The sequence below is a fragment of the Aythya marila genome (genome assembly GCF_965140915.1).
Source record: "Aythya marila genome assembly, chromosome: Z".
Classification (NCBI taxonomy): domain Eukaryota; kingdom Metazoa; phylum Chordata; class Aves; order Anseriformes; family Anatidae; genus Aythya; species Aythya marila.
In genome coordinates, this window is record NC_139080.1 from 50,608,068 (window position 1) to 50,634,375 (window position 26,308).

The following is a 26,308-nucleotide window of genomic DNA, read 5'->3' on the forward strand; positions in this document are numbered from 1 at the left end:
AACTGGGAAAAATGATAAGATAATTAAATACTAGACCTGTATTTTAATATAGAATATTTATTTTTTAAGAAAATCTGAAAGTGAATACCACATAAAATATTTCAATTACACGCATATCAGATAATTAACAAATATTGAACTGACACCTATATGTAGTACCTGTGAAGTATTTTGTTGGTGCGCATTCTGTATTTTATTAATTCCTTTGACATCTAATATTTTCTGCTTTCTAAAAGCAGAATCAATATTATGATCTAAAGTAGTAAAATATTCAAATAAATTAAGATACTGATGGCTTAGACAAAAATAATTTTAATCAGCAAGATGTGTAAAATAAAAATTTCTATGTGCAGCCATTGGAAGTAACATGAACAGATTCAATGCAGCTTAAGCGACACACATAACTTGTGGGTCAGTATTATGAAGGAGCAAACTATCACAGAAAGACTAACTTGATCATTTTATGGTTTTAAAACAAATATTATGTATAGATTTTTCTTGAAATTATTGCAGTAGTATGTTTAAAATTTACTTTCTATATTGTAGAACATTTTTATTTGTATACTTTACAAACATATTTCACCAGAAGCCACATTTTTGTATATCTCTCTTGTCAAAGGAACATAGGAACATGAAGGTTCATGCAAGAAATACAAAGGTTCAGATATAATTTCTGGATTAAATCCTTCATCCACCAAATGCATTTTCTGATGCTTGAAAGTTGGTGTAATTTGCATAGCATCCTAAAAAAAAAAAAAAAAAAAAAAAGAAAGAATTCAAGTAAAGTGCAATATTTCATTTCAGCCTGTATCAATGAAAAAAGTGATGCAATTACTGATTAAAATGGATCAAAGAATTTTTCTATAGAATGGCTTCATTTAGAAGGAGTGATGTGGTTAACAGATGCAATATAATCTAAATCTAAATGCTCCTTTTATTTTGTATTCAACTTTCTATGAAAGCAACATTCAAGCTCTGCTTCAAAATAAGCATTCTTTAACTTTCATTAGGGCAGCTGATCACAAAATCTGTAGTTTATGAAACACGTGTTGGTGGTCTGCAGAGTGCTAACTGATTTTATGGTACTGGTTCTCCTCTGATTTCCAGACGCTAAACTTCATTTAAGAAATTAAATACAAATATGTTAAATGCCTTCCTGTGTTATTGTTATGTGTAAACAGTTGCTGTAAAAAAGTTACACAATTGCCAATTCATGAACAAGTTGGTTGCACACAATAGTTAGCGTATGAGAGCAGAAGTGGTGTATAAAATAATCTCTCTTCAAAAGTATGAGACACCTGATCTCAAGCATTGTTATTGTACATTATTTTCAATGTAGCCTAAATTTTCTTTTACTCCTCATGTTGAAATAATAGGCAACTTTTCAGTTTATATTTATTTTTATTCTCTTGATTTAGAATATAACTGATTTCCACTTCCCCCTGCTATTCCATATCCATAATTCTCAGATCATTTTGTCTTTGGCTTCTGAGCTAAGACTGCTAATATGTTTGCAAGTTCATTCACTTTTTTTTGGCAGCACTTATGATAGGAACCATACTTAGATCACCAAGTCATTTCACACAAGAACTGAATAGCTGCCACATGGCAGTAATATTCAATCATTATCAATTGAGTTTGCTTCAAATTGAATAGACAACAGGATTTTTTTCCAGTAATTATTAAAAAGTTTCAATGATTAATATTAAAAGTTTGATAAAGACAGGTTAAATATTAACTTAAATATTTTAAATATGCATTATGAATACAGATTGTTGAGATTTTCTTTTGAAATTATCCTCTGATGTTATTTTAATAAAGTCAGATTTTTTTCACACAGGAATACAGTTTGGGGAAAAACAACAACAAAACCTGACCAAAAATGTAGTACTGAAATTAATCCCTGGATGCTCTCAGAAACCTCTTCCTAATGCTTTTTTTTTTTTTTAATACAAAATTAAAATAAACAACAGTTGGCTGAAAAAAGGAGTACCTCAGAGCCTTAGAACATCCTGTTTCATTGTCCCTGTAATGCATTTCTTTTATAGTCCTCTCCTTTTCTTTTAGGGTCAAGTCAAAGAAGTTGAGAAGAACAACTTCCATTTTCACAAAATCAAATTTTGTGAAAAATTAATGAAAATTTTGTGAAAAACTCTTTTTCACAAAATCAATTGACCATGTTGGCAAGTTGCATTATATAGAGCCTACTAATGAACAGGTGAAAAGATTTCAAGATTATATGAAGTCCGTTTTTGAGTAAGAATTTCATGTTTTTGTTTGCAATTCTTGATTAGGATGAACTCTTCAAATTTTTTTTTATTTTTTTTTTTCCCAGAAGACTTCATTTTCTGACCATTTACAATCAGAAAATGTTCACTTTTTTAGCTTTTATCATATCCTCCACTAGAATGTGGTTTGTTTTTTTTTTTTCCTTTTTTACAGTAACATGTTTTTGATTATTTAGATTTTATTATGAAATTGGCTTTATTTCCTTTAATAAGGTTTTGCAGATAGTGAAATATTCATAGATTAGTACCAGTAGTGTATATCTTTTTACTAGTGGTGTCAGAGATGATTTTGGTAGTAAGATCCCTTCAGTTAGCTAAACAAAGCTTTAGTCAAAGAATGCATAAAATGCAAACAGGCTTAAATGGTTCCACACATGTAGACACTAGAGCTCCTGATAGGTATTCTGTGTTTAACAGAACTATAAAGACATGTCTGTTCCAAAATTTTTCCCCAGAGGAGAGCATTGGTGCTCTGAGGCACCACTTACTACCTTACAGTCTACACTTACTGCCTTTGAAGTTGTGTTTACTAGTACAGTAACCTCCATTGGTGAAAAAATAGCTTTCCTCAAACTTTTAAACTCTTCATTATAATTCTTTCTAAATGTATACATTCTCCACCTCCTCTTCCTATCCAGACTCACTCCATTACAATTCCATCCTGTTCTCAATCCAATTTATGCCTTTCAGAAAATCTATCTATATTGATGGAGAGATAAAACTGTTAATGTGCTTCTCAACATACCATAACAGCAGAAAACTTTCTGCTATAAACTTTGTGATGTGATGCAGGGCCCCTACCTGCTTTTTGTAGTTCATGCTCTCTCCTGTTGCAGAAGATTGTATTGTGGGGAGAACATAAGGGCTGCACTTTTAAATTGCACTTGTAAGAGAATTTTATTCCATCTCTGCTTTTATACCACAGAGCATATGGGTGCATTCTAGTTCTCTGATTTTGAGATCTTCACTGTAAAGTATTTATCTTGCTGTCAGTTGTGAAGTCATAGATGTTTCTTTGCTGCTGTGTCAGTAACAGTGGGTAATAATCACTTCAAGAACAAATACTAGGAAAAAAGTTTTGAATGGATCATGCCATCCGAAAATGTATTATGAAAATATGTAGACACATATTTTCTGTATATGAAAATATGTAGACACATATTGTCTACAGACAACAGCCATGTGTGTCTTCTTTGTCTTCCGTTAGCTAGAAGAACACACTAGCTGAAGAGTTTTGAAGCAAAATCCAACTTTGCCAAGTTATGAACTACATCTAAGATTTGTAAGTACAAACGGATCTTTAAAGCAACATATACTTTTAAGTCATCAAATATTTGCTTCATTTGGCTTAATGTTTTCTGCATGTCAGACCTTTTGTGTTTTATTTCTTGAAAGTGTTTGTAAATCACTTTCTACTTTCCATGACTGTAGAGAACAATTTTTATGTCAGACCAAAGATAAATACAAGTAGGAAATGGCAGTCTTACCATGATTCTCACAAAGCGTGGGCGGGCATAACTTGGAAGAAAGTCCACAAGATGCTTATAAAGTCTTTCTCCATCAAAGGCTTGGTCGGGTTTAAGCACAACAGCTGCCATCCCTATTCTTCCTTCACAGTCTAAAGTAAAAATAAATAAATATTATGACTAATATGAGTATGTGTGAGTCTTGTATGACTTTTGTGGGGATTTAGTACTGATCTGAAAAAGATCTTGATACTTTGAAATATCTGCCCTAATCTCTCAGACATCATTCTGTATAAGTTACAAGATATTTTATTGTGTAAGACTAACTGTTACTTTCAGAGTTTCACTCAAATAAAAAATGTCACCAATCTATTTTTTATTGGTACGTCTATATGGCTGGGAGCTGGGTGCTAGGTGTTCTTCCTATCTTGCTCATTTTTAATGTTGGTAACATAGATGCCTGACAAATTGAGTAACCACTAGTTCAATAAAAAGATGAAAGAAGTTCCAAAAAGACTAGTGCAAAAAGTAGAAATGTATAAGACTATGCTTGTTTTTTATATCAAATCTAGTGGTTACAGAACTATGTGGTGATGACTATATGGACAGATTAGAGACAAATAACAGAAATAGGTCTTAATGAACTGCAAAGAGCAAATCATGTCCCATGTGAAAACAGAAACACAAGCCTGTTAACAAGTACGTGACAAATATAGTTACTGCTTTCTCTTAACTCAAACAAAAATAATAATTCAAAATGGAGAAAACATTTAAATTAGAAGAAATGAGCTGTCAAGGTCAAATCTGACCAGAATGAAATACCATCTTTATGATTTGGCCAAGGCATTGGATGTATAAGTATGGATGTTCCCTTTTCTTGAAAATTAATTGGCAGTTGCTCAATTAACATGTTTTTTAAAGTCTCTTTTGGTCATTTGTGAGACTCATGTTGATTCAGAAATATGAAAGACTTTGTTAATACCGAAACTCAGAATAAATGCTTAAGCTCTTGAGGTTTTGATTTGACAGTGTATGCTAGTCACTCTCCTGAGACAGCAGTAGTCTTTCAGGAATCCTTGTCACCTTGTGTCATCTATAGTTTGTCCACTGTAGATTAAAAAGAAATACACTTTCTAAGTTACATTACAATTTTATTTGTGTCCAGATGAATAATGCCATCTCTCATAAATCAGAATGCTGGCATTTGGTAGCCACCTGCTGAACAACCATTCAGATTATGGCCTGTTTTCTGTTTACTTTTCATACATCCTCTTTTTCTTTGAATCCATTGAGTTTCCTTTCTCTTAATGTTAAATAGTAGCTGGTATCCTGATCGCTTCTTCTTTATGTGCATAGTGCAGTTTCTTTTACCATTATACTTTGTTTGTCTTCTACCAAAGGAAGCACAGAACAGCTATTCAACTCCATAATAAAGTTTGCCTTCTTTAAACTGTTCATTCTTATGATGCATATTCTGAGCTTTTCTATGTCATCTTGTCACTTAGTTACCCACAGATTTTCCACATGGTATTGCACATCTTATGAAGCACCATAAGCCATTGGGAATATTCCATTTATGAAAAAAATACGAACCTTCTACTTACAGGATAGTGACAAGTGTTTTCAGATGCTATCTTTTAATATGCTCCCTGTTTTAGCATTTTTCAGATGAAAGGATATAGTCTAAGAGAAGTCGTAGTTTGTGGTTTATAATTTTGTAATTGTTATATCTATATTAAATAATCTCAAAGTTTCTGCTATTCACTACAAACTTTCAGCCTGTCATTTTACTAAATACAGCATTTTACTTTTACTCAAATTTCAAAGCACTATAGGGATGCTTGAATTGTTGAGTTGATATGACTGATTTCCTCACATATAAGTTTGCATTCTGTTGTATGCAAAGAAAGGACTGAGTATAAAATTACTATTTTCATTTTGTTATTCTCAAATTAAAAGTAGTGTCTTACTTTTAACATTTACACCGTAAACATTAGCTTCTTGAATGAAGTCCATCATAGTGATAATTTCAGCAACTTCTACAGTGGCAACATTTTCTCCTTTCCACCTGTTGAAAATATTTTTAAAATAAGATAGATTTTACAGAATCACAGAATCACAGAATCACAGAATTTCTAGGTTGGAAGAGACCTCAAGATCATCGAGTCCAACTGTAGTGGGTTTACGTGGCAAGGTTTTGGTAGCAGGGGGCCATAGGGGTGGTTTCTGTGAGAAAGATCTAGAAGCTGCCCCATGTTTGGGAAGGGCCCCATTGTTTTCCAGAGCTGAGCCAATAAGCGATGTTGTTTTACGCCTCTGCGAGAGCATATTTAAGACAGGAAAAAAACGCTGCGCCACACAGCAGCTGGGAGAGTGAAGGGAGTGAGGAATAGCCTTGCAGGTGCCAAGGTCAGTGAAGAAGGAGGGAGAGAGGTGCCAGAGCAGAAGTCCCCTGTGGCCTGTGGTGAGGACCATGGTGAAGCAGGATGTCCCCCTGCAGCCCATGGAGTACCACGGTGGAGCAGGGTTCCATGCTGCAGCCCGTGGAGGAGACCACGGTGGAGCAGGTGGCCCTGCACCAATGGAGGCTGCCGCCTGTGGAAGACCCCTGCCGGAGCAGATTCCGGGCCGGACCTGTAGCCTGTGGAGAGGAGACCACGCAGGAGCAGGTGACCTAGCAGGAGCTGCTGCCCATAGGGGAGCCAGGTTGGAGCAGTTTTCTCCTGAGGGATGGACCCCGTGGTACGGACCCATATCTGGAGCAGCTCTGGGAGAGCTGCTGCCTGTGGGAAGCCCACGCCGGATCAGTTCATCAAGGACTGTATCCCGTGGGTGGGACCCCACAGCACAGGGGACGGGAGTGACCGAGAAGGAGCGGCAGAGAAGAAGTACTGTAGACTGACCATAACCCCCATTCCCCCGTTCCCCTGCGCCGCTCGGGGGGAGGAGGTGGAAGAGGGTGGATGGGGGGGAAGGTGCTTTTGGTTTCTTTCCTTTTTTTCTCACTTCTCTAGCTTGTTAGTAATGAGCAATAAATCTTACTATCTTCTTATGCTGAGTCTGTTTTGACTGTTAAAATAATTTTTGTGTGATTTTCTCGTCCTTATCTCAACCCTTGAGCCCATTTCACATATTTTCTCCCCATTCCTCTTTGAGGAGGGGGAGTGAGAGAGTGGCTGTGGTGGAGCTCAGCTGCCCACTCGAGCGGAACCACGACACCAACCTCTGACCTAACACTAACAGTCCCCACTAAACCATATCCCTAAGCTCTACATCTAAACGTCTTTTAAAGACCTCCAGGGATGGTGACTCCACCACTTCCCTGGGCAGCCTGTTCCAATGTCTAACAACCCTTTCAGTAAAGTCTAACAACCCTTTCAGTAAAGAAGTTCTTCCTAAGATTCAATCTAAAACTCCCCTGGCGCAACTTAAGCCCATTCCCCCTTGTCCTGTCACCAGGCACGTGGGAGAACAGATCAACCCCCACCTCTCTACAGCCTCCTTTAAGGTATCTGTAGAGAGTGATAAGGTCGCCCCTGAGCCTCCTTTTCTCCAGGCTGAACAAGCCCAGCTCCCTCAGCCGCTCCTCGTAGGACTTGTTCTCCAGGCCCCTCACCAGCTTTGTCGCCCTTCTCTGGACCCGCTCAAGCACCTCCATGTCCTTCTTGTAGCGAGGGGCCCAAAACACAGTACTCGAGGTGCGGCCTCACCAGAGCCAAGTACAGGGGGACAATCCTTTCCCTAGCCCTGCTGGCCACACTATTTCTTATGTAAGGCAGGATGCTGTTGGCCTTCTTGGCCACCTGAGCACACTGCTGGCTCATATTCAGCCGACTATCCACCATCACTCCCAGGTCCTTCTCTGCCAGGCAGCTCTCCAACCACTCATCTCCCAGCCTGTAGCTCTGCTTGGGGTTCTTGCGCCCCAGGTGCAGGATCCGGCACTTAGCCTTGTTGAACTTCATGCAGTTGACCTCAGCCCATCGGTGCAGCCTATCCAGATCCTCCTGCAGAGCCTCCCTACCTTCAAGCAGATCGACACACACACCTAACTTGGTGTCATCTACAAACTTACTGAGGGTGCACTCTATGCCCTCATCCAGATCATCAATGAAGATATTAAAGAGAACCGGCCCCAGCGCCGAGCCCTGGGGAACGCCACTAGTGACTGGCCTCCAACTGGACTTGACTCCATTTACCACGACTCTTTGGGACCGGCTATCCAGCCAGTTGACAACCCAACTTAGCGTGCACCAGTCCAAGCCAAGAGCAGCCAGTTTCTCGAGGAGAATGCTGTGGGAGACGGTGTCAAAAGCCTTGCTGAAGTCAAGGTAGACCACATCCACAGCCTTTCCCTCGTCCACCCAGCGTGTCACTTTGTCATAGAAGGAGATCAGGTTCATCAAGCAGGACCTGTCTTTCATAAACCCATGCTAACTGGGCCTGATCGCCTGCTTGCTCTACAAGTGCTGCATGATGACTCTCAAGAGAATCTGCTCCATGAGCTTCCCTGGCACTGAGGTCAAACTGACAGGCCTGTAGTTTCCCGGGTCAGTCCTCTGGGCCTTCTTGTAGATGGGCGTCATGTTTGCTAGCTGCCAGTCAACTGGGACCTCCCCCGATAGCCAGGACTGCTGATAAATGATGGAAAGCAGCTTGGCCAGCTCCTCTGCCAGTTCTCTCAGTACCCTTGGGTGGATCCCATCCAGCCCCATCGACTTGTGCACATCCAAGTGCCATAGCAGGTCACCAACCAGTTCTTCATGGATAGTGAGGGCCACATCCTGCTCCCCATCCCCTTCCGCCAGCTCAGGGTACTGGGTATCCAGAGAACAACCGGTATTGCCGCTAAAGACTGAGGCGAAGAAGGCATTAAGCACCTCCACCCTTTCCTCATCTCTTGTAACTAAGTTTCCCCCCTCATCCAGTAAAGGATGGAGATTCTCCTTAGTCCTTTTTGTGTTGATGTATTTATAAAAACATTTTTTGTTATCTTTAACGGCAGTAGCCAGATTGAGCTCCAGATGAGCTTTGGCCTGTCTGTATTTTATTTATTTTTATTTATTTTTATTTATTATGTCTGTGTATTTTAGCTAACAAGATTTTTCTATACATGGCTATATGTGATGGAGCCCTACTTTTGTTGTTGACTTTTGTTATTCTTGGCTGAAGAATGCAGACAGATAAAACCTTTTCTGATTTAGAGCCTTCTCTTCTGAAACCTCAACCTTAGAGGAAAAGGAAGTGCCATTTGGCTCAAATTTTAAAAATTCTACAGATTGGGTGTGAACTTTGGTGAATTTTGGATGAGATACTTAAGGTTTCCGTTAAAACAAAGTTAATTGGGTTAAAGTGTGATCTGTGTCATCTGGTTCTGCATATATGAGATTTCTTTCAAGCTCACTGGATTTACTGTTAACTCTATACCACACCTGAATGTGTCTCCCACTCGGTCAGTGAAATAGAGGAAGCCATTATCATCCATCACTAGGAGATCTCCTGTATTAAAATATACATCTCCTTTCACAAACACATTACGTAGGAGTTTCTTCTCAGAGGCCTCATTGTTTCCAACATATCCAGAAAATGGGGCTTCCTGAGTAACTTGAGTAACCAGAAGACCAGGTTCACCTGCAGGCCATGAAAGGGTGACAGAAAAAAAACATATTAACTGTGGGCTATTTAGAGCATAAAGTGTTGTATTAAAAATCTTTTTGAAAGCCACACCTGCTCTACTCATTTTTACATTTCCATAACTATTTCCTGAACAGCAGAAACAGGTGAGTGGAAGAGGGTACATAATATGGGTTCCCTCTGTGCAAATCTAGCTCTTAGGAAGAGCTTTGTGGTGTACAGTGCCCAAGGAAAGGAAAACTATTCTGTCATTTGAAAATAATGCTGGTAGTCAAATAGTACTGATGTGGGCAAATGACAGTGCTTGACTTTCTTGTGCTTTATCTTTTTCCAGTGGATATGGTTGCTAGAGCTCTCTGCAGTGTGCTATTGTGGAAAACACATATCGTAAACCATGGTGGGACATTTGATGGTGTGCCTAGGCATCACAGAATTCTTAAAGTCTGCAACATTTCCCTACCGGGCAACAATCCTTGCTGCTGTGTAAGTCCCATTTATACCAAGGGCAAAGATCACATTGCTTTACTGGGATTGGCTTGGAATATCCTTTTTAATGCATTTTTATTGTTCTATATCTATGATGGGTACTGGCTTACTTCCCAGTCTGCTTCTCTGTTTAAAACACATTTCCAGCTTCTATAGATTTTTATTGTTTTTCCTTCAACAGATTTATGGAGATGCGTTCAAACAAATAGTTTTCTTCAGAGCTGTATAGCTGCCTCATAGCCTCATATTTAGTTCTCAATATTGGCTTGAATGCTAGATGTCAAAAGTGAAATGAAAGCAAAAGCTCGTGACAATTCAAAAGAAGAACTTAAATCATTGCAAATAGGGTGCATAATGTGTGACAACAGAAAAAGAAAACACACACACACAAGCTAAAAAGGTTGAATTGGAAAAAAAGTTGCCCTGTGCCCCAGGCACTTTTGCAAGATGATTCCATACTCCAGTTTGGGAATTTACTGATGTTACTGTCTCACTTGACATCAAGTAGGCTTCAGAGTTACCTATAACATTCATGGAACGGTTTTTCTAGTTGTGTAGTGAAACTGGTACAATTTATTAATTCCTCTAGGAAACCAAGATTTTTTGGCCAGTTTTTAATGTACCTATCCTAAGGGCATAAGCTGTTTTAAAGGGGAAAAAAAAAAAAAAAAAAAGAAAGAAAGAAAAAAAGAGAAGAGAAGAGAAGAGAAGAGAAGAGAAGAGAAGAGAAGAGAAGAGAAGAGAAGAGAAGAGAAGAGAAGAGAAGAGAAGAGAAGAGAAGAGAAGAGAAGAGAAGAGAAGAGAAGAGAAGAGAAGAGAAGAGAAGAGAAGAGAAGAGAAGAGAAGAGAAGAGAAGAGAAGAGAAAGATCTGAAAAGAAGTGAAAAAAAAAAAAAAGTAAAAATAAAACATTATCTACGGGTCCCTATTTGGATCTGCTTATAATACATTTTTCCCTGTTTTGTTTTCAAGTTCAAAGTATAGATCAAGAATCTTTTGCACAAAGAACAGAGAATTAATCCCTGGCCCCAAAATCCACCATCTAAATTGAGTTATCTGATAATTAATATATAACTAATTCTCCTTACCTATTCGTGCTTTCTTACACCTTCCATGCTTGTCCTTCATAAGTTCTTCTTTTGAGATATCATATTTCAACAACTCAAAAGAATGTAGGAACTAAATATAATAACAATAATAATAATAATAATAATAATAATAAATTTTAAACATATACATGCTTAAAAACCTCACTGTCTTACTTTATTCTTGGTCAGATAAAAATGTAATTAAACAGATAAAAATTAACGGATAGTACCCAATTACATTTGAGAGATTCGGAGCAGCCTGAAATACACTGAAATATACTGAGAGTATTCTGACAAGCTGTTATCAGAAAATGTTAATATCATGGCAAGAAATATTCCCTCACAGATGAGATATTTGTCTACTTCGATGATAAAAATCCATTATTTTAGAGTATAGTCTGATTAAAAAAAATTATATAAATTAAAACAACGTAGTACTTTTGATCAGATTGTTGATTTTGCTTCAAACCTACCATCAACTTCTAAGTAAGAATTTAACATTACTGAAATGAAAATAAAGAAGATTCTTTGACAAAAATCCAAATTAAATTTACAGGCATCTCAAAAATTATTTTAGCCAGATCAAAGTGGAAACTTACAGGTCTATGGTTTGATTTAGACTTTCCTGCTTTTGTCCCCTGTCCACACAGTTAAGATTGCTAAAAGATCAAAAGCATTGCAGAGTTAGTATTATGGTCATGGGAAGACATTGTCAGCACCTCAGATTAAAAGCAGAAATCATTTGGAAATCATTAATTTCTTTTTGATGTTAAGTGATCTGAATCTCTAGTATCATTTGAACAGTATTTTATTGTAGTATAATATTCATGATTCACAAAAAGTCTGAACAAGTAAGAAAAGCATTTGAGACTGTCATGGTATTTTTATGAGGGAAAGATGTGTATCTCCAGTCAGAGTTTCAACAGTAGTCATGTATATAAATTTATATTTCAGGTAGTTTGATATTTTTATTTTCTAGTTGCTAAGCTTTTGTTTGTTTGTTTATTTTTTGTTTGTTTGTTTGCTTACTTAACTTACTTCAGAGAAGAAAGTGTGATGCTGCTTTTAATGACTGAAAAAGCAGTCATTAAATTTGTGTGGGTTTGCTCTAGAACATATATCTCCTGATTTATACCAAAAGTCAAATCAAAATTATTTCTGACTCATTACTAAATATGTGTGGTCTTTGAGGATGACAAACTCCAGTGAACGTTGCTTTTAATCATTCCTATGGACATGTACTTCTATATAGTCTGTTTTGTTTTGCTTTTTTTAATTCTGGGGGAAAAATTGGCAGCTTTGCTGGACTTTTTTTTTTGTGTGTATTTATTACAGGGTTACAATATATGTACAGAGAACAGAATAAAGTAAGGGAGTAAAAATAAGATTTCCATTTTCACAAATGCCTTTTTCTGCCTTTGACCTGCTCTTTCTTTTTTTTTTTTTTTTTTTTTTTTCTTGGCTGACTAATTGGTTGATTGGTTGACTTGTGTACATTTACCTTACCTTTGAGAAGATGCCAGCACGTCCCACAGCTCCTATCTTATTTGTGTAGTTAAAGAAACCAACATTTCCTTCTGTGGATCCATAGAATTCAAATATTTTAATTGGGCCAAACCTCATCAGGAATTCTTTCCAGATAGCAGGTCTTATACCATTTCCTAGAGCAATGCGTACTTTGTGAACTCTGTCCCCTTCTTTCTGTGAACAGCAAAAAAGAATATTCTGCAGCTGAGAAAAGGGACTTTAAATATCTCTAGAGATCTAAAATTTTCTATAGAAGATGAAAAATACCACTTTGACTAAAAGACTTCAAAGGAAGATATTAGTTTTGTAAAAATAGAACAGAAAAACATCAGGATTAGTTTGCCTGAGGTTGAAGGACTCTCATAAGGCAAGAACTTTAATTTCATAGTTTGCCTTTGTTTTTTTCACTTAGAAATACAGTGCTTGTGTGACTGAGCACTGGAACATGTTGCCCAAACAGCTTGTGGAGATTCCCTCCCTGGAAATCTGAAAAAGTCATCTGGACATCATACTGGACAACCTTACATGATTTCCCTACTTGAACAGGGGGTTTTGACCAGGTGACCTCCAGAAGTCCCTTCCAACCTCATCTATTCTGTGCTTCTGTGAAATTCAGTAACTGAAGTGCATACTACAAAGTTTAAAAGATTCATTTTATCTTGAAAAAAAAGTATTATTATTTTTTTAAATATGCTCAATATCGCATTGGATCACATGGAAATTCTTTTTTGAAACAACTGCATAAGTAACATACTATCTTAGAAAAAAACTATTACACATTATGGTTGATCCTACACATGAAAGGCTCAACATAAGACAGCAGTGTGCACTTGCAGCCCAGAAGACTAATTCTGTCCTGGGCTGCATCAAAAGTGGCATGACCAACAGGTCAAGGTAGGTGACTACCCCACTGTACTCTGCTAGTGAGGCCCCACTTGGAGTACTGCATCTAGGTTTGGGGCACCCAGCATAAGAAAGATGTAGACCTGTTAGAGTGAGTCCAGAGGAGGGCCACAAAGATGATCAGAGGGCTAGATCATCTTTCCTGTGAAGACAGACTGAGAGAGCTGGGAATGTTCAGCCTGGAGAAGAGAAGGCTCCAAGGAAACTTCATTGTGGCCTTTCAATACTTAAAGGGGGCTAATAAAAATGATGGAGAAGGACTCTTTACTTGGCTAAATAATGATAGGACAAGGGGGAATGGTCTTAAACTAAAAGAGGATAGATTTAGATTAGACATTAAGAGGAAACTCTTTGTGAAGGTAGTGAGGAACTGGAACAGGTTGCCCACAGCAGTTGTGGATGTCCAATCCCTGGAGGTATTCAAGGCCAGGCTGAGTGGGCTCTTGGCCAACCTGATCTAATGGGTGCTATCACTACCTATGGCAGGGGGGTTGGAGTTAGATGACCTTCAAGGTCCCTTCCAACCCAAGCCATTCTATGAATCTATTGTATTACTTGGTATTAAATTTAACAAGTCTGTCATGTTACCTAAGGAACATGGAAAAGTAGCATCATGACTTAAATCTCCTTAACTGACCTCATATAATGTGCAGTTTTAATCTTAAGATCAAATTCAGAAAAGCTGGTAATCAAACTTGGAGTCAAAAGTAATTCTTAACGTGTCATGGTTACATGTCAGTTATGTCATTATTGTGCAATATTCAGATGTTTCCTGCATTGGGCCAGACTGCTCAGCTATCTATATATGAACCTGTAGTCAAGTATCTGCCTATGAAAAAGTCCTCACTTTTTGTGGATATATAGGTAGGATTGAATGATTAATCTACTGCCATGACTGGACAGCAACAAAAAGTAAAAAGACCAACTTATTTCAGGTCAAAAACAATGGTTTCCTCAAGCCAAATAATAATTTTTTTTTTTTTCAATTTTTAGTGTGATTTGAAACTTATAAAATTGTAATAATAAAATTGATTTCTAAATAACAGAGTTGATTTTAAAATGGAAAGTTTTGAAGAAGTTTAGTCTAACTAGAATTATGCTGAAATATTTTAAATGACTCTGAGTGTTTTAATGTTTTCACCTAATACTGAGATAAAATTGTTTTGTGAACTCTGGGTTAACTGATGATTTAATTTGATCCAGCACTGCATGTCTGATAGACAAATAATATGTATTTTGTCATGATATGATCAGCAGTAGTGCAGACTAGACTCCACTTGTTAAGACAGGAGTGGAAACTTCTCTGCTTCTGTTTAAGTAGCTCTGCTTTCTTTTGTCATTGTGAAGGTAAACCTGAAAGGACAGCATGGCACATGATGTGATCAAACTCTGTTATGAACAAGTTGGTGGGCTGGTTGGGAGAATTACTTTATATCTAACATTGTATATTCTTTAACACTTCATCTTCAGAGGAAAATAATGCTGTTTTGTTGTTGTTGTTTGGTTATCTGGTTTTTTTGTTTGTTTGTTTGTTTGTTTGTTTGTTTTTGTTTTTGGTTTGGTTTGGTTTGGCTTTCACATAGCTGGCTTGTCTGATTCTAAGACGAAGTAAATTTTAGCATGTTCAGAGATTATAAGGCTAAGAGGAACTATTATGGTGGTTTCATCTTCACATTATTTCAAATTTTAATATATATTTGAAGTTTTATAGTTCTTTTTAAAAACACTCCTTGGCACATAGTCTGTTTTGTTTGTTGCCTGGTTTGGGGTACCATGTTTAAAATGTGTTTTTTATCATAGGTACATGGATGCTGGATCAGCTGGTTGCTGATATTCCAGTCAGAGTTGGGTTCTAGTTGCAGGGTCCATTAGGTAGCCCTAATCCTGGGCAACACCAAGACTGCTTTGGTCTGGCATGCCACAGCACAAAGAGTTTAGGTGAAACATATCTGCTTGACTTATTGGCTTAAGCAGATTTCTTTCACTGTGGAAGAATCTGTGTGGTACACAATAGTTTATAGGTAGTACACATTGGTAAGATAACTGATCTTAACAGGTCTCTGTATCTACTCTGATTTCTGTTGACATCCTGAACTTCCTTAACAGCTGGACCACTGTTCAGTTTTTCCCTCTTTTTACCAGTTGTGAGTTAAACATAAATATCCTCTCTGTTACGTTCTTGTTATTGTGCCAAGTGAAGGAAGTTCTTCCTGCCTTTTCATGCAGGAGAGACCTTTACACAACTAGTTTTGTCTAGTTAATTATTCCTTTGTTGTTTGATCCATGGACTACTGACATATTGTTTGTACAGACTTGAGGTCTGGCCAGCAGCTTTTCTAGCTTGTTCCCTCCAATGCTTTTTTGTTTTTGACCTCTCTCCTACATCCAGACCACACAATAATAATTTTCTGTTCAAATCAGCACATGAATTCTCTCAGATGTTGCTTCATTGCTAGTTCTTGTGCCAATCTCTGGGAAATGAAGTTGGAGAGCATTTTTTAACTTTGTGCTTGTACGTGATGTTTTCTGTGGTACGTAGGAATCTTTGTCACCTCCCTTCAGTAACTTTGTAACTCCCAAGTATAAAATTAAGAAAATTAACCAATCTTAGTCACTTTTCACCATCACCTACAAACAAGCATTGCAACATAATATTTTCAGGCTTACATGCTTGCTTTTCTGCTGCTGCTCTGCTCAGTGACATGGTACTTTTGTCCTAAGTCTAATCATGATTTAGCTCCATGCCATTCAGACTATTGTTGCAGGGGCAAACAAGATTTTGCACCACACTAATAACCATATGCCTTTTACAAGGATGATTCTATAATCATATTCAGAGCTATGGAGCAAAAGATGCATTTGGAGCAACTCACCAGGAAAAAAAAAATAAACAAAACAAAACAAAACAAAATAAAATAAAATAAAATAAAATAAAATAAAATAAAATAAAATAAAATAAAATAAAATAAAGTCATCACATCCAAAGCCATGCAAAAAAAGAATTATCAGCTGAATTATTATACTGGGTAGAGTAGCCTTCTCTTAATAAGTAATTAGTTTGGAACAAAGCAGTGCAAGTGGTTAATGATTTGATCTGGTTCACACTCTTTTGATCACCAAGTCTGATAAAGCATCTCCTGCTTATACCTTTACTTACTGACCTGCCACTTGCCTATCACTCAGATGAAAAATCAACAAACTTGGCTTTACAGAAGAATTAATGATAGTTTGTAGGAATAACTGTCCCATCCTGCCAGACATAACTCCATAACTCCACATGCATAACCTGCAAAACTCCAGTAAATGTGCTTATACATACTTCAGTGCTATTGTAGAACTACAAGCAACACAAGATCCAAAATTTGAATCCACTTTCAAACATTAAGAATATTATAACATTGAGAAATGAACAGATCTATAACACTTAGAAAATACAGATTTACTTGTAAAGGAGAATTTACCCTGGGCTGGTTACAAAGATAGCGACAGAGCTCCCCAATGTACAAAAACATTGTCACATTGTATTTTCTACAGTCATTCCAAAACTGGCTTGCAGAAAATTTCTTCTTCAAAACACAAGTTGCACCTAGGTGATGAAAAAAGATAAGAAATTTCAACCATTTTGTTTATATCAAGATGGTTACTGGTGTAAGCCTGAAAAGAGAGAGCTTGCAATGGGAGAGAAGGTAGCTTGCAGTCTTTTGTATTTGTGTGGGCAGGGAAATTATCTTAGAGACTTCATTATTTTTGTCTTGCTCCCCTTTTGTGTTTCATGTCATCATCCTCAATTTATTTTTGCAGCTCTAAAGTTGCTTAATGCTTTCCATTCCAAAAATATCCCTTCCTAGAGTTCTCATGTCTCCCAGCCTGTTCCTTTTCCATAGTTTTTTCGAAGTGTTGTCAGCTAGGAATTTCCAATTTCCTTGTCTCTTTCCTTTCCAAAATGTGTTTCTGCCTGAGTCCTATTTGACCAACATAAAGTTTCCCAGTGCCTTTCAAGTAACAAATCCCTTCTGGTCCACTTGTTCTTAGCTCCCCGATTCCTCCTTGACCGAGGTACCAGGTACTCTCTTGCAAGACATGAAGCTCTCAGAGCTCTTCAGCCTCACTCATCTCAAAGCCTGCCTTGTTATTCAAAACACAGACCCATCAGAGTCCCAGTCTGAATGGCCCATCTAAGAAAGCTGCTATTCTACTTTTTCTCCCCCAAGACAAATCAAAGCCTCAAACCTTTTCATACACTACTTCTCCCACCCCCTTCATGTTTCTGTTAGGCAGCAGATGTCTGTTATCTGTTGCTGCAACCCAGCAAACCCAGCACACCTGTCCGTGCTGTTCCTGAAGAAGTAAAGCACTGAAATGGCTTTAAAACAGCTCAGATGTATAATTACCATAGCAATAAATAAATAAATAAATTCATAAATAAAATAAAAAATAATAAATAAATAAAATAAAAAAAAAAAATGGGCAAGACTCTGAGGACAAGAAAGGAGGCCACATCCAAAAAAAATTGATTGCTAGCCCTGTACATAAAACTCCAAGAAGTCCATTATCATAATCAAAAGTGGAGATTCAGACTTTTCAGGCTTTTGGTGTTAGGATACAATGTAATTTCAGGTTAAACTTACAAAACACATGGAGTCATTTCAGCAATATACACAATTCAAGTCATGTTATGTTGTATCTATGTAACAGATGGTGTCTGCTCCAGGCTTCAAAACTACAAATAGATATTGTTTTCCCACTGAGGAAGGTGATAAAAATGAGAAGGTAACAAAAGTCTATTGGCACACATAATGTTGGAGTTACTCACCAAATGGAGTTATTCACCAAATGATAAGATGTTACAGCATTCTTAAGTTAATGAAACTTCACTTGAAAGTCAATATTACCTAATTCAATGCATCCACCAATGCCAAGAAGAGAAGCACTGATGTGGTACAAAGGAAGAGTGAGATACATAATATCCTGAGAAGTTGCTCCACACTGAATAAATGCTAAGCAGGCAGATAGGGCTCTTAGATGAGTGATGATAGCAGCTTTTGGGAAACCTGCCAAAGTAAGAAGAGCAAATAATTATATAGTGCTTGCATTAATAATTTTGCTGCAAACATAAGATTATGTTTGTAATATACTGGGAGAGTTGTTTTTTCTTCTTAGTCTTTGTCTGTCCTGTCTTTCAGTTTTCACCTCATATCTCCTTAGCCTCTCAGCTTCTCTAAGACTATTTGATCCCGTTCTCTTCTTGACCTGGGGAGGAAAGTCCGTACCTGTCACAGACCAGTGGAGACTGTGTACACAGTGTTCCCTCAACACAAAGAAAGAAATGAAAAGGTTCTGAAGAGGCCTTGTGCCTTGTGTCCTCAGCTTCTATTTGCAGTAAGAGTAACTTTTATTATGAACTTCTTTGTCTTGACTAGAGGAAGCATTCTTCTTTCCTTTCTAGTGATGGAAAGTGAAACTTCACTTCTCAGGTCAGTCACAGAGGAAAAGTTTTCTCCCAAAGCCTAAGCACTTGTGCTGGCTGTATTTCTTTCTAGTCTGGACTTGTGAATTTCTGTTACTGTGAACTGACAGCAGCTGTTAGAGACTGACTTTACTGCCCTTACTTTTAAGAAATAAAGTTCAGGCATGGAACATCTATATGAAAATGCACTAACTGGAATTATGTCATTGTTATGGCAAAGTAAAAATGGACTAAACAAATTTATTTTTAACTAAACAGATTCAGTTTTAACTAAACAGATTCCTCCATATCTTGACTGCAAAATTCAAGTTCTTCAAGTGCTTCTTGTGTGCATGTCTTTCTGCTAAGTTTATACCAAATGAAGTTTTGGAGCTGCAATTTTACATTGTTGTACACATTCTCACCTGTACTTCCCGATGTGAAGATATACATGGCTGTGCATTTTCCATTATTGGCAGCTCTAAGGTGAGACGAAACAGGGTGATCAGGGACTTTATCTAGCTTGTCTAGTATAGTGCCAACACGATGGAAAGGAGAACTGGTGCTCATTAGCCAGACAGTAATATTGTTTTCCAAGAGATGAAAAATAAACTCAGTCTCTATTGATCCCAAACAATCTGTCAAGTTAAAAACAAACAAAAACAAACAAACAAACAAAAAACACTGTTATTAAAATAATTGCAAGTACATCCCTGATTGTCTGCACTGGAATTATCTACCCAGCCACCACATCAGTCACAGGACAACTCAACCTATCAGGCAGGGAAAAAAATGATCATGGTGTTTAATTAAAACTAATAATATAAAAACAATGAAGATACTTATACTTAATTTCTCTATACTTCTGATGTGGCTTTAGTTGTAATGGAAAAAAAAATAACTGATCTTTATAGTATTAAAATAACAGGATTTAATTTAGTCAGTATGCCACAACATTTGCACATCTTAAAGCTTTTAAAGCATAATATATGCTTTATATATAATATATAAGGCCCTCACAGGTTCACATATGTAAATTACAGAAGTATTGCCAACTTGTATTCAAGCTGGGAAAAGAGGAGTGGAAATGTTAAATAAACTGCCCAGGATTACATAATATGCCAGTTAGAGGGCCAAAATTAAATTTATGCTAAATTGTTTGCTTTAAGCAATGCAACCTCTGGACCACTACTGGGCCACTTCTTTGAAGCAGTTCTAAAGTGACAATACATTTGTATATATGGATTTTGATTATAAAGAAAAGGTGAGCCTTCCTGTAGTCAGTATACTTGCATCTATGTAAGCTAATAAAGAGAAATAGAAAGGAAATGCTGCTGAAGTATATCTCCCAGCTGTTCACTTGTTCATGAGTAATTGTTCATGCTGTTACATTGTCCAGTACTTGGAGTTTCAGTTTTAAGCCTTTTATTATACTAATTAATTCCAAATACTTTGGTGTTTATACATTTGAAATTCAAACAGGCCTTTATCTTTCCCCTCCTTTTTAGCCAAAATATATGTATATATATATACACGAGTTCTTATGGAGCTGAGCAGAGGGGCAGGCGCTGAACTCTGCTCTCTGAGGACAGCAACAGAACCCGAGGGAACAGCATGGAGCTTGGGCAGGGGAGGGCCAGGCTGGGTGTTAGGGAAAGGTTCTTCACCAAGAAGGTAGTTGGACACTGGGACAGGCTCCCCAGGGAAGTGGCCACAGCACCAGGTCTGATGGAGTTCAGGAAGCATTTGGACAGTGCTCTCAGACCTATTGCCTATCTTTGGAAGGTCCTCTCTATAGCCAGGAGAAGGGACTGCAGTTCCTTCCAAATTATTGTATTCTATGATTCTGCTTCTATATTGTTCTGTATATGAAGTTCTTTCAGCTTTGAACTGTTCTGATTATCTATTTCTGATAGCCAAACACAGTAGAAAGTAGTAAACCAAATACAATGCAAGACTTACCTTCTCCTATCACCACTGCTTTTGCTGCACAAGTATTACAACAATGCAGGAGAGATCTGGAGCGGACATTGAAGTTGAGGAAAGCCACCACACAGCCCAGTTTTGCCAGTCCAAACCACACATGAATGAAGTCAGGTCCATTACACATCAGCAGGGCCACGGTATCACCATTTTTCAAAGCCCCATGTTGTAAGAAAACCTGCGCTACCCTGTTACTCCTCCTGTCCACATCCTCGTAGGTATGCACATTCCCTTCATAGATGAGGAATGGCTTGTGGGGTATCTTTCCCACTCTATGTATGAAAAGATCAATTATGGAGAGAATTCCATTTTTTGCCCGTTTCTTTATCATTGATTTTAACCTCTTCCGCTTCAAGAAGAAGACCAGATCCTCCCAGAAGTATGGAAAAAAAATCTTCAGAGAGACAAACAGTACCAGTATTCCTCCAGTAACTGTTGAAAGCCACGTGCATGCCATGCTGGGGTGAAAATAATAGGTTAGGTATGCTAGAGATATAAAATACAATGCATTAATATAACTGATAAGGAGTTTTAGGAAGACAGACACTGCAAGATAATAAAGTAATTACAGTCCAATCAAATAATTTGACAACTCTTTAAAATACTAAATTGGAGTTTGATAAAAAAAAGGGGGGGGGGGGGGGGGGCGAGAAAAAAAGGAAAGGAAAGGAAAGGAAAGGAAAAGGAAAGGAAAGGAAAGGAAAGGAAAGGAAAGGAAAGGAAAGGAAAGGAAAGGAAAGGAAAGGAAAGGAAAGGAAAGGAAAGGAAAGGAAAGGAAAGGAAAGGAAAGGAAAGGAAAGGAAAGGAAAGGAAAGGAAAGGAAAGGAAAGGAAAGGAAAGGAAAGGAAAGGAAAGGAAAGGAAAGGAAAGGAAAGGAAAGGAAAGGAAAGGAAAGGAAAGGAAAGGAAAGGAAAGGAAAGGAAAGGAAAGGAAAGGAAAGGAAAGGAAAGGAAAGGAAAGGAAAGGGGAGATTGTAGAGTTTAGAAAGACATTCTAAACTGAAAAAGAATGAAATAGTTCATTCAGAGTGGAAAAAAAAGGAACAACACATTTTTTATAATGTGGCCAGGGTGACAGTACAACAAAAAAGACATTGACAATTAAATACCAGATGGAAATTTAAAAGTATTTAAAATATCTAAAGAACATACCAAAAATAAATAAATAAATGAATAGATAAAAACAGGGAAAAATATTGACACAATTTTTCTTAATCTGGAGACAAAATTTTGTCTACAGTATTTATTATACCACAGAAAATCCTAAAAAAGTAATAATCAAAAAGTTAAATCTTGCAGTATCACATTCATATTATCTAAATTTATTATGTGGAGAACATTTATTAAATTTATTAATGTATTAAATTTATTTATTAAATTTATTAAATTATTAAATTTATTAAATTTAAATTTAATTAAATTTATTAAATTTATTATTTTATTAAATTTATTAGTAATTTATTTATTTAATTTTTGGAGAACATTTATTAAATTTATTATTTGGAGAACAAGTCCTATGAGGAGCGGCTGAGGGAGCTGGGCTTGTTCAGCCTGGAGAAGAGGAGGCTCAGGGGCGACCTTATCACTCTCTACAGATACCTTAAAGGAGGCTGTAGAGAGGTGGGGGTTGATCTGTTCTCCCACGTGCCTGGTGACAGGACTAGGGGGAATGGGCTTAAGTTGAGCCAGGGGAGTTTTAGGTTAGATGTTAGGCAGAACTTCTTTACTGAAAGGGTTGTTAGGCATTGGAACAGGCTGCCCAGGGAAGTGGTGGAGTCACCATCCCTGGAAGTCTTCAAAAGACGTTTAGATGTAGAGCTTAGGGATATGGTTTAGTGGGGACTGTTAGTGTTGGGTCAGAGGTTGGACTCGATGATCTTGAGGTCTCCTCCAACCTAGAAATTCTGTGATTCTGTGATTCTGTATCCTATATCTGTAAGATGCACCAAATATTTGTTGTTATATCAGGTGTTTTTTAGTGGAGTTTGAGACCATCATGTAGTTCACAGACAATAGGTTTGAATAGTCTAATGAACATGCACAAATTTCAAGTAATATACTGTGAACCTGCATCTTCTTAAATAGTCAAATTTTACCTCAGAGTTTTCTGGCATTTGCAGCAAATGATGATTAATACCTGTGTATTAATTGTGTATATTACAATATCTGTGTATATTGTATTCATTATTTAAAGTAGTACCCAGAAATCTCAAACAAAACCATGACCGTTGTTACACAAACATATGCTAAGAATTGAAAAAACACTTATGGCATTATTGTTATTAACGTATTTCAGGTAACCATTGCCATATTTTCAATCAACCTTAGAGGAACTGAAGGCTTTTAACAATCATGCAAAATCCTTACATTTTTAAAATATGTAACATTGACAAGTCATGTTTTTAAAGTTTGCAGGATAACAACAAATCTTTACATGATACATGTAATTAAGGAACACACGAGCAGTCTGTGAGGCTTTTCTAAACTATTTTGCAGTTCAGATTTTTTTATTATTTTTTTTTTTACAAACTAGCTCTACTTTTGATATGTTCATCAAGCTTGTTTACACTTTTTTACAATAGTCACACTACCCTACATAATTTACTACTTTGTGGAATTTACTACCTTGTAGAATTTAGTACCCTGTAGATTTTTTAGCAGCAAGCAGGATCTTGTATGTATTACAAAGTATATGCAAAGTATATGCAACATTGTATGGGATAAAAAAGCAGCTTAAAAATGTTACATTCATTGACTACAAATGTATAAAAGAAGGTAAAGTATGAAATGTATTTGGTATTTTTGTTTGTTTGTTCTTTGTTTTATTATTTGTCAAGGTCCTTTGTCAAACTAAGAGATATATGCTTGACTTTTTCATCTCTGCTTTGCATTCTTTTTTTCCAAGTTTCAAACAACAGAATTTTGCATGCTCTCAGATATTTTCTGTGAAATCTGGGAAAAAGCACTTAAACATTAGCTTGAAATACCCAAATAATTCCTTCAGCCTTGTACTAATTAATAGGTGATTTGTTATTTCTAGTCCTCATTTATATGACTAAAATCATTTTATATCAAAAAAAAAAAAAAAAGTTACTTTAACAAAAACTGCTTTTTGGCTGTTCTTAGTCTCCAACCAGTCTTCAGTCCTCTCTTATAAAAAGGGATAACAAAACAACAGACCTGCCACTACAAGACACAACGACAACTAGACACAGCTACTACATGTGCACAGAACAATGACCACATACAGAGTAGCTCTTACAGGCAGGGGACACACTGCAGAGGGGAAAACAAACAAACAAACAAAGCACCAGCACAGGGAACAGTCAAAGAGCTGGAAAAATAAATAAATAAATAAATAAAAACAATCCAGAAATGTTCTAATGGCAGCTTTGTTCCAAACCGAGGGGAACAAGAACAGTTTTGTGTGTTAGCCCTAATGTAAACTTTGTGACCTTGTTCTCTAAGATATCTTAGGTATCTGAGGTATCTGGTAGAAATACTGTTTTGAACAGTTACTACGAAGTCTCATTATTATTATTATTATTATTACTATTATTATTATTATTATTATTATTATTAGACTATTTTAATCAACGCTTTGCTGCAAATTAAATTGGTACTAAATTCAAGAAAATTGGTCACCAAACTCTTATTACTTCTTTGTGCATGTGTGTGTGTGTTTTAGACTAATAAATTGTAGCAATACAGAGTTTTGTTTACTTACTCTCTCTGCTTTATTCCTGTTTGTTTATTTTAAACTTTTCCACTGTAGTCACAAGGGTTTAAAACACTTCTTTTTTAATGAAAATTGAGATCTTAATTATGTCATAACATATTGAGCTTGAAGGAAAACAGAAAATACCTAGAAAGTAGTCAATGGTGTTGAAGAATACAATTAACTGTTTTTCAATATCTAGACAACCACACTGACAATGACAAACAACAAATGGAAAGGTTTCCAAATACAGGGAATCCAACCAATCACTTAGAATACAAATACTCTCTTTTTCCAAGTAATTGGTCTGCTTTCTCAGTAAAACAACATGTTACCTTGCTAAAAGCAATGCAATCAATAGGCAACAAAAGTTCAGTTTAGAAGCTCATTGGACTGTTTTATTAGTAAGAATAAATTAAGATGTTTATCTGAACGAGGCAAAGGGACAAAAAGCCAACCTCAGAAAAGTGTAATGCAAGCAAATAAAGGAATGAGTCTGATCTGACTTCAGAAGCATGCTGTGAGCATTGTTTCATGTAAATAGTAAGTAACCTGTAAAAGAAATGCAAACACCAGAATTTAGCTAAGTTTACAACCACCCAGCATGTGAAGGATCAGTAATGAACAAATATTTTCTTACCACCTCTTTGATTTTATAGTTCTCCTCCCAGACACCTCAGGTCTCTCGTTCTTTATTTCTTTAGCCTCTCAGCTCGCTGTCCTGTAGGGAAGTGACTGGCAGGCAGGCAGGGCAGGCAGGGTAGGCAGTACAGCTATGTGTACTGTGGGCAGCCCTCGCTAGCAGTGACCAAGGCTGGCCAGGTGCCCGGTGCCACTGAACTGGGCTCTGCTTCCTGCCCATCCCCAACCATTGGAAGGCTGCCATCCTGGCCCCCTGGGGGCTTCCAGAGGGGACACTGAGGCAGCCCCATGGTGGCCCAGACAGGCTGCAGGACCTGACTGCTGCAAGTCTCTGAGATGGAGATTGACAGACAGCAGGTCTGCGGCAGGTGTGCCTGCAGGGGGAAGTACTGCTCTGCCCTGTGGCCAAGCTTCAGGAGGAGCATCCCAGAGTCTGAGAAGGTGATAGATCAAAGGACCTGTGCTCTGCACTCTCTGGTGCACAGGTGCCAGCCTAGCACAGCCAACACCAAGACTGATCTCACACCTGTTCAGCACTGGGATGGAAATGGAGAGGGATGGACAGGGAGAAGTGGAAGTCAGTCAGCTTGGAGCCACAAGAAGATCCTTTCCTTGCACCCCCAGCTATCTTTATGTAATAGGTAAGAGGATCTGAAGAAGGTAGACAAGGGACATAATGAAATGGAAAGAGAGGAATCAGTGCATGAGATGCTAAAACTACCTCCTTCACCAAGGTTAGATCAACAATCTCCTCACATCAAGAATAGCATTAAGACCAGCACTGGGAAGAAAAAAGTTATGGTTATAGGGCACTCCCTATTGAAGGGAACGGAGGCTCCCATCTGTAGACCAGAGTCTATTTTCAGAGAAGTGTGCTGCCTCCCCCGGGATCAGGTCATGGATTTCACCAAAGAGCTCAGCACAACCTTCAGAGCCTTATCCATTTCTTCTGTTTCACATAGGTTAGGTACCAGTGATGTCACATCAAGAAGTTTTAAGAGATTTTAGGGTACTGGGAAAATTGCTGAAGAATTCACCACCTTAACTATTCTGTGTTTCAGCTGCTCTGGTAGTGTTTTCCTCTATCCTCCCAGTAACAGGGAAGAAACAGGTAATGCCAGGACATCAA

General features: G+C 37.4%; 1 protein-coding gene across 3 annotated transcripts; it reads right to left on the reverse strand.

The window, feature by feature from the left end:
• On the reverse strand, window positions 1–25,372 carry LOC309890177 (long-chain fatty acid transport protein 6-like). 3 transcript variants are annotated; one of them, XM_082783808.1, is made up of 12 exons: window positions 25,178–25,372; window positions 24,996–25,089; window positions 20,800–21,278; window positions 19,263–19,475; window positions 18,284–18,442; window positions 16,853–16,977; window positions 12,468–12,662; window positions 10,962–11,052; window positions 9,187–9,385; window positions 5,725–5,822; window positions 3,776–3,906; window positions 1–743 (listed from the first exon to the last, which is right to left on the reverse strand). In XM_082783808.1, the coding sequence occupies exons 2-12, from the start codon at window positions 25,052–25,054 to the stop codon at window positions 567–569; spliced, it is 1,926 nt and encodes a 641-aa protein (XP_082639934.1). In that variant the 5' UTR covers window positions 25,055–25,089; window positions 25,178–25,372; the 3' UTR covers window positions 1–566. The 3 variants fall into 3 exon arrangements, with proteins under 3 accessions (XP_082639934.1, XP_082639936.1, XP_082639935.1); XM_082783810.1 differs by lacking the exon at window positions 24,996–25,089 and having other exon boundaries at window positions 2–743; window positions 25,181–25,370; XM_082783809.1 differs by lacking the exon at window positions 24,996–25,089 and having other exon boundaries at window positions 3–743; window positions 25,178–25,369.
• Between the last annotated feature and the right edge of the window lie 936 nt (window positions 25,373–26,308).

Bases quoted from the DNA above. Each gene is read 5' to 3' on its own strand.
- LOC309890177 (XM_082783808.1), bottom strand. From the start codon at position 25,054: ATGCTTCTGAAGTCAGATCAGACTCATTCCTTTATTTGCTTGCATTAC. The intron at 19,476-20,799 runs GTAAGTCTTGCA...TTAACTTGACAG, and splicing joins AGCAGTGGTGATAGGAGAAG to ATTGTTTGGGATCAATAGAG. The intron at 3,907-5,724 runs GTAAGACACTAC...TTTTTACTTTAG, and splicing joins TTACGGTGTAAATGTTAAAA to ACTGTGAAGGAAGAATAGGG.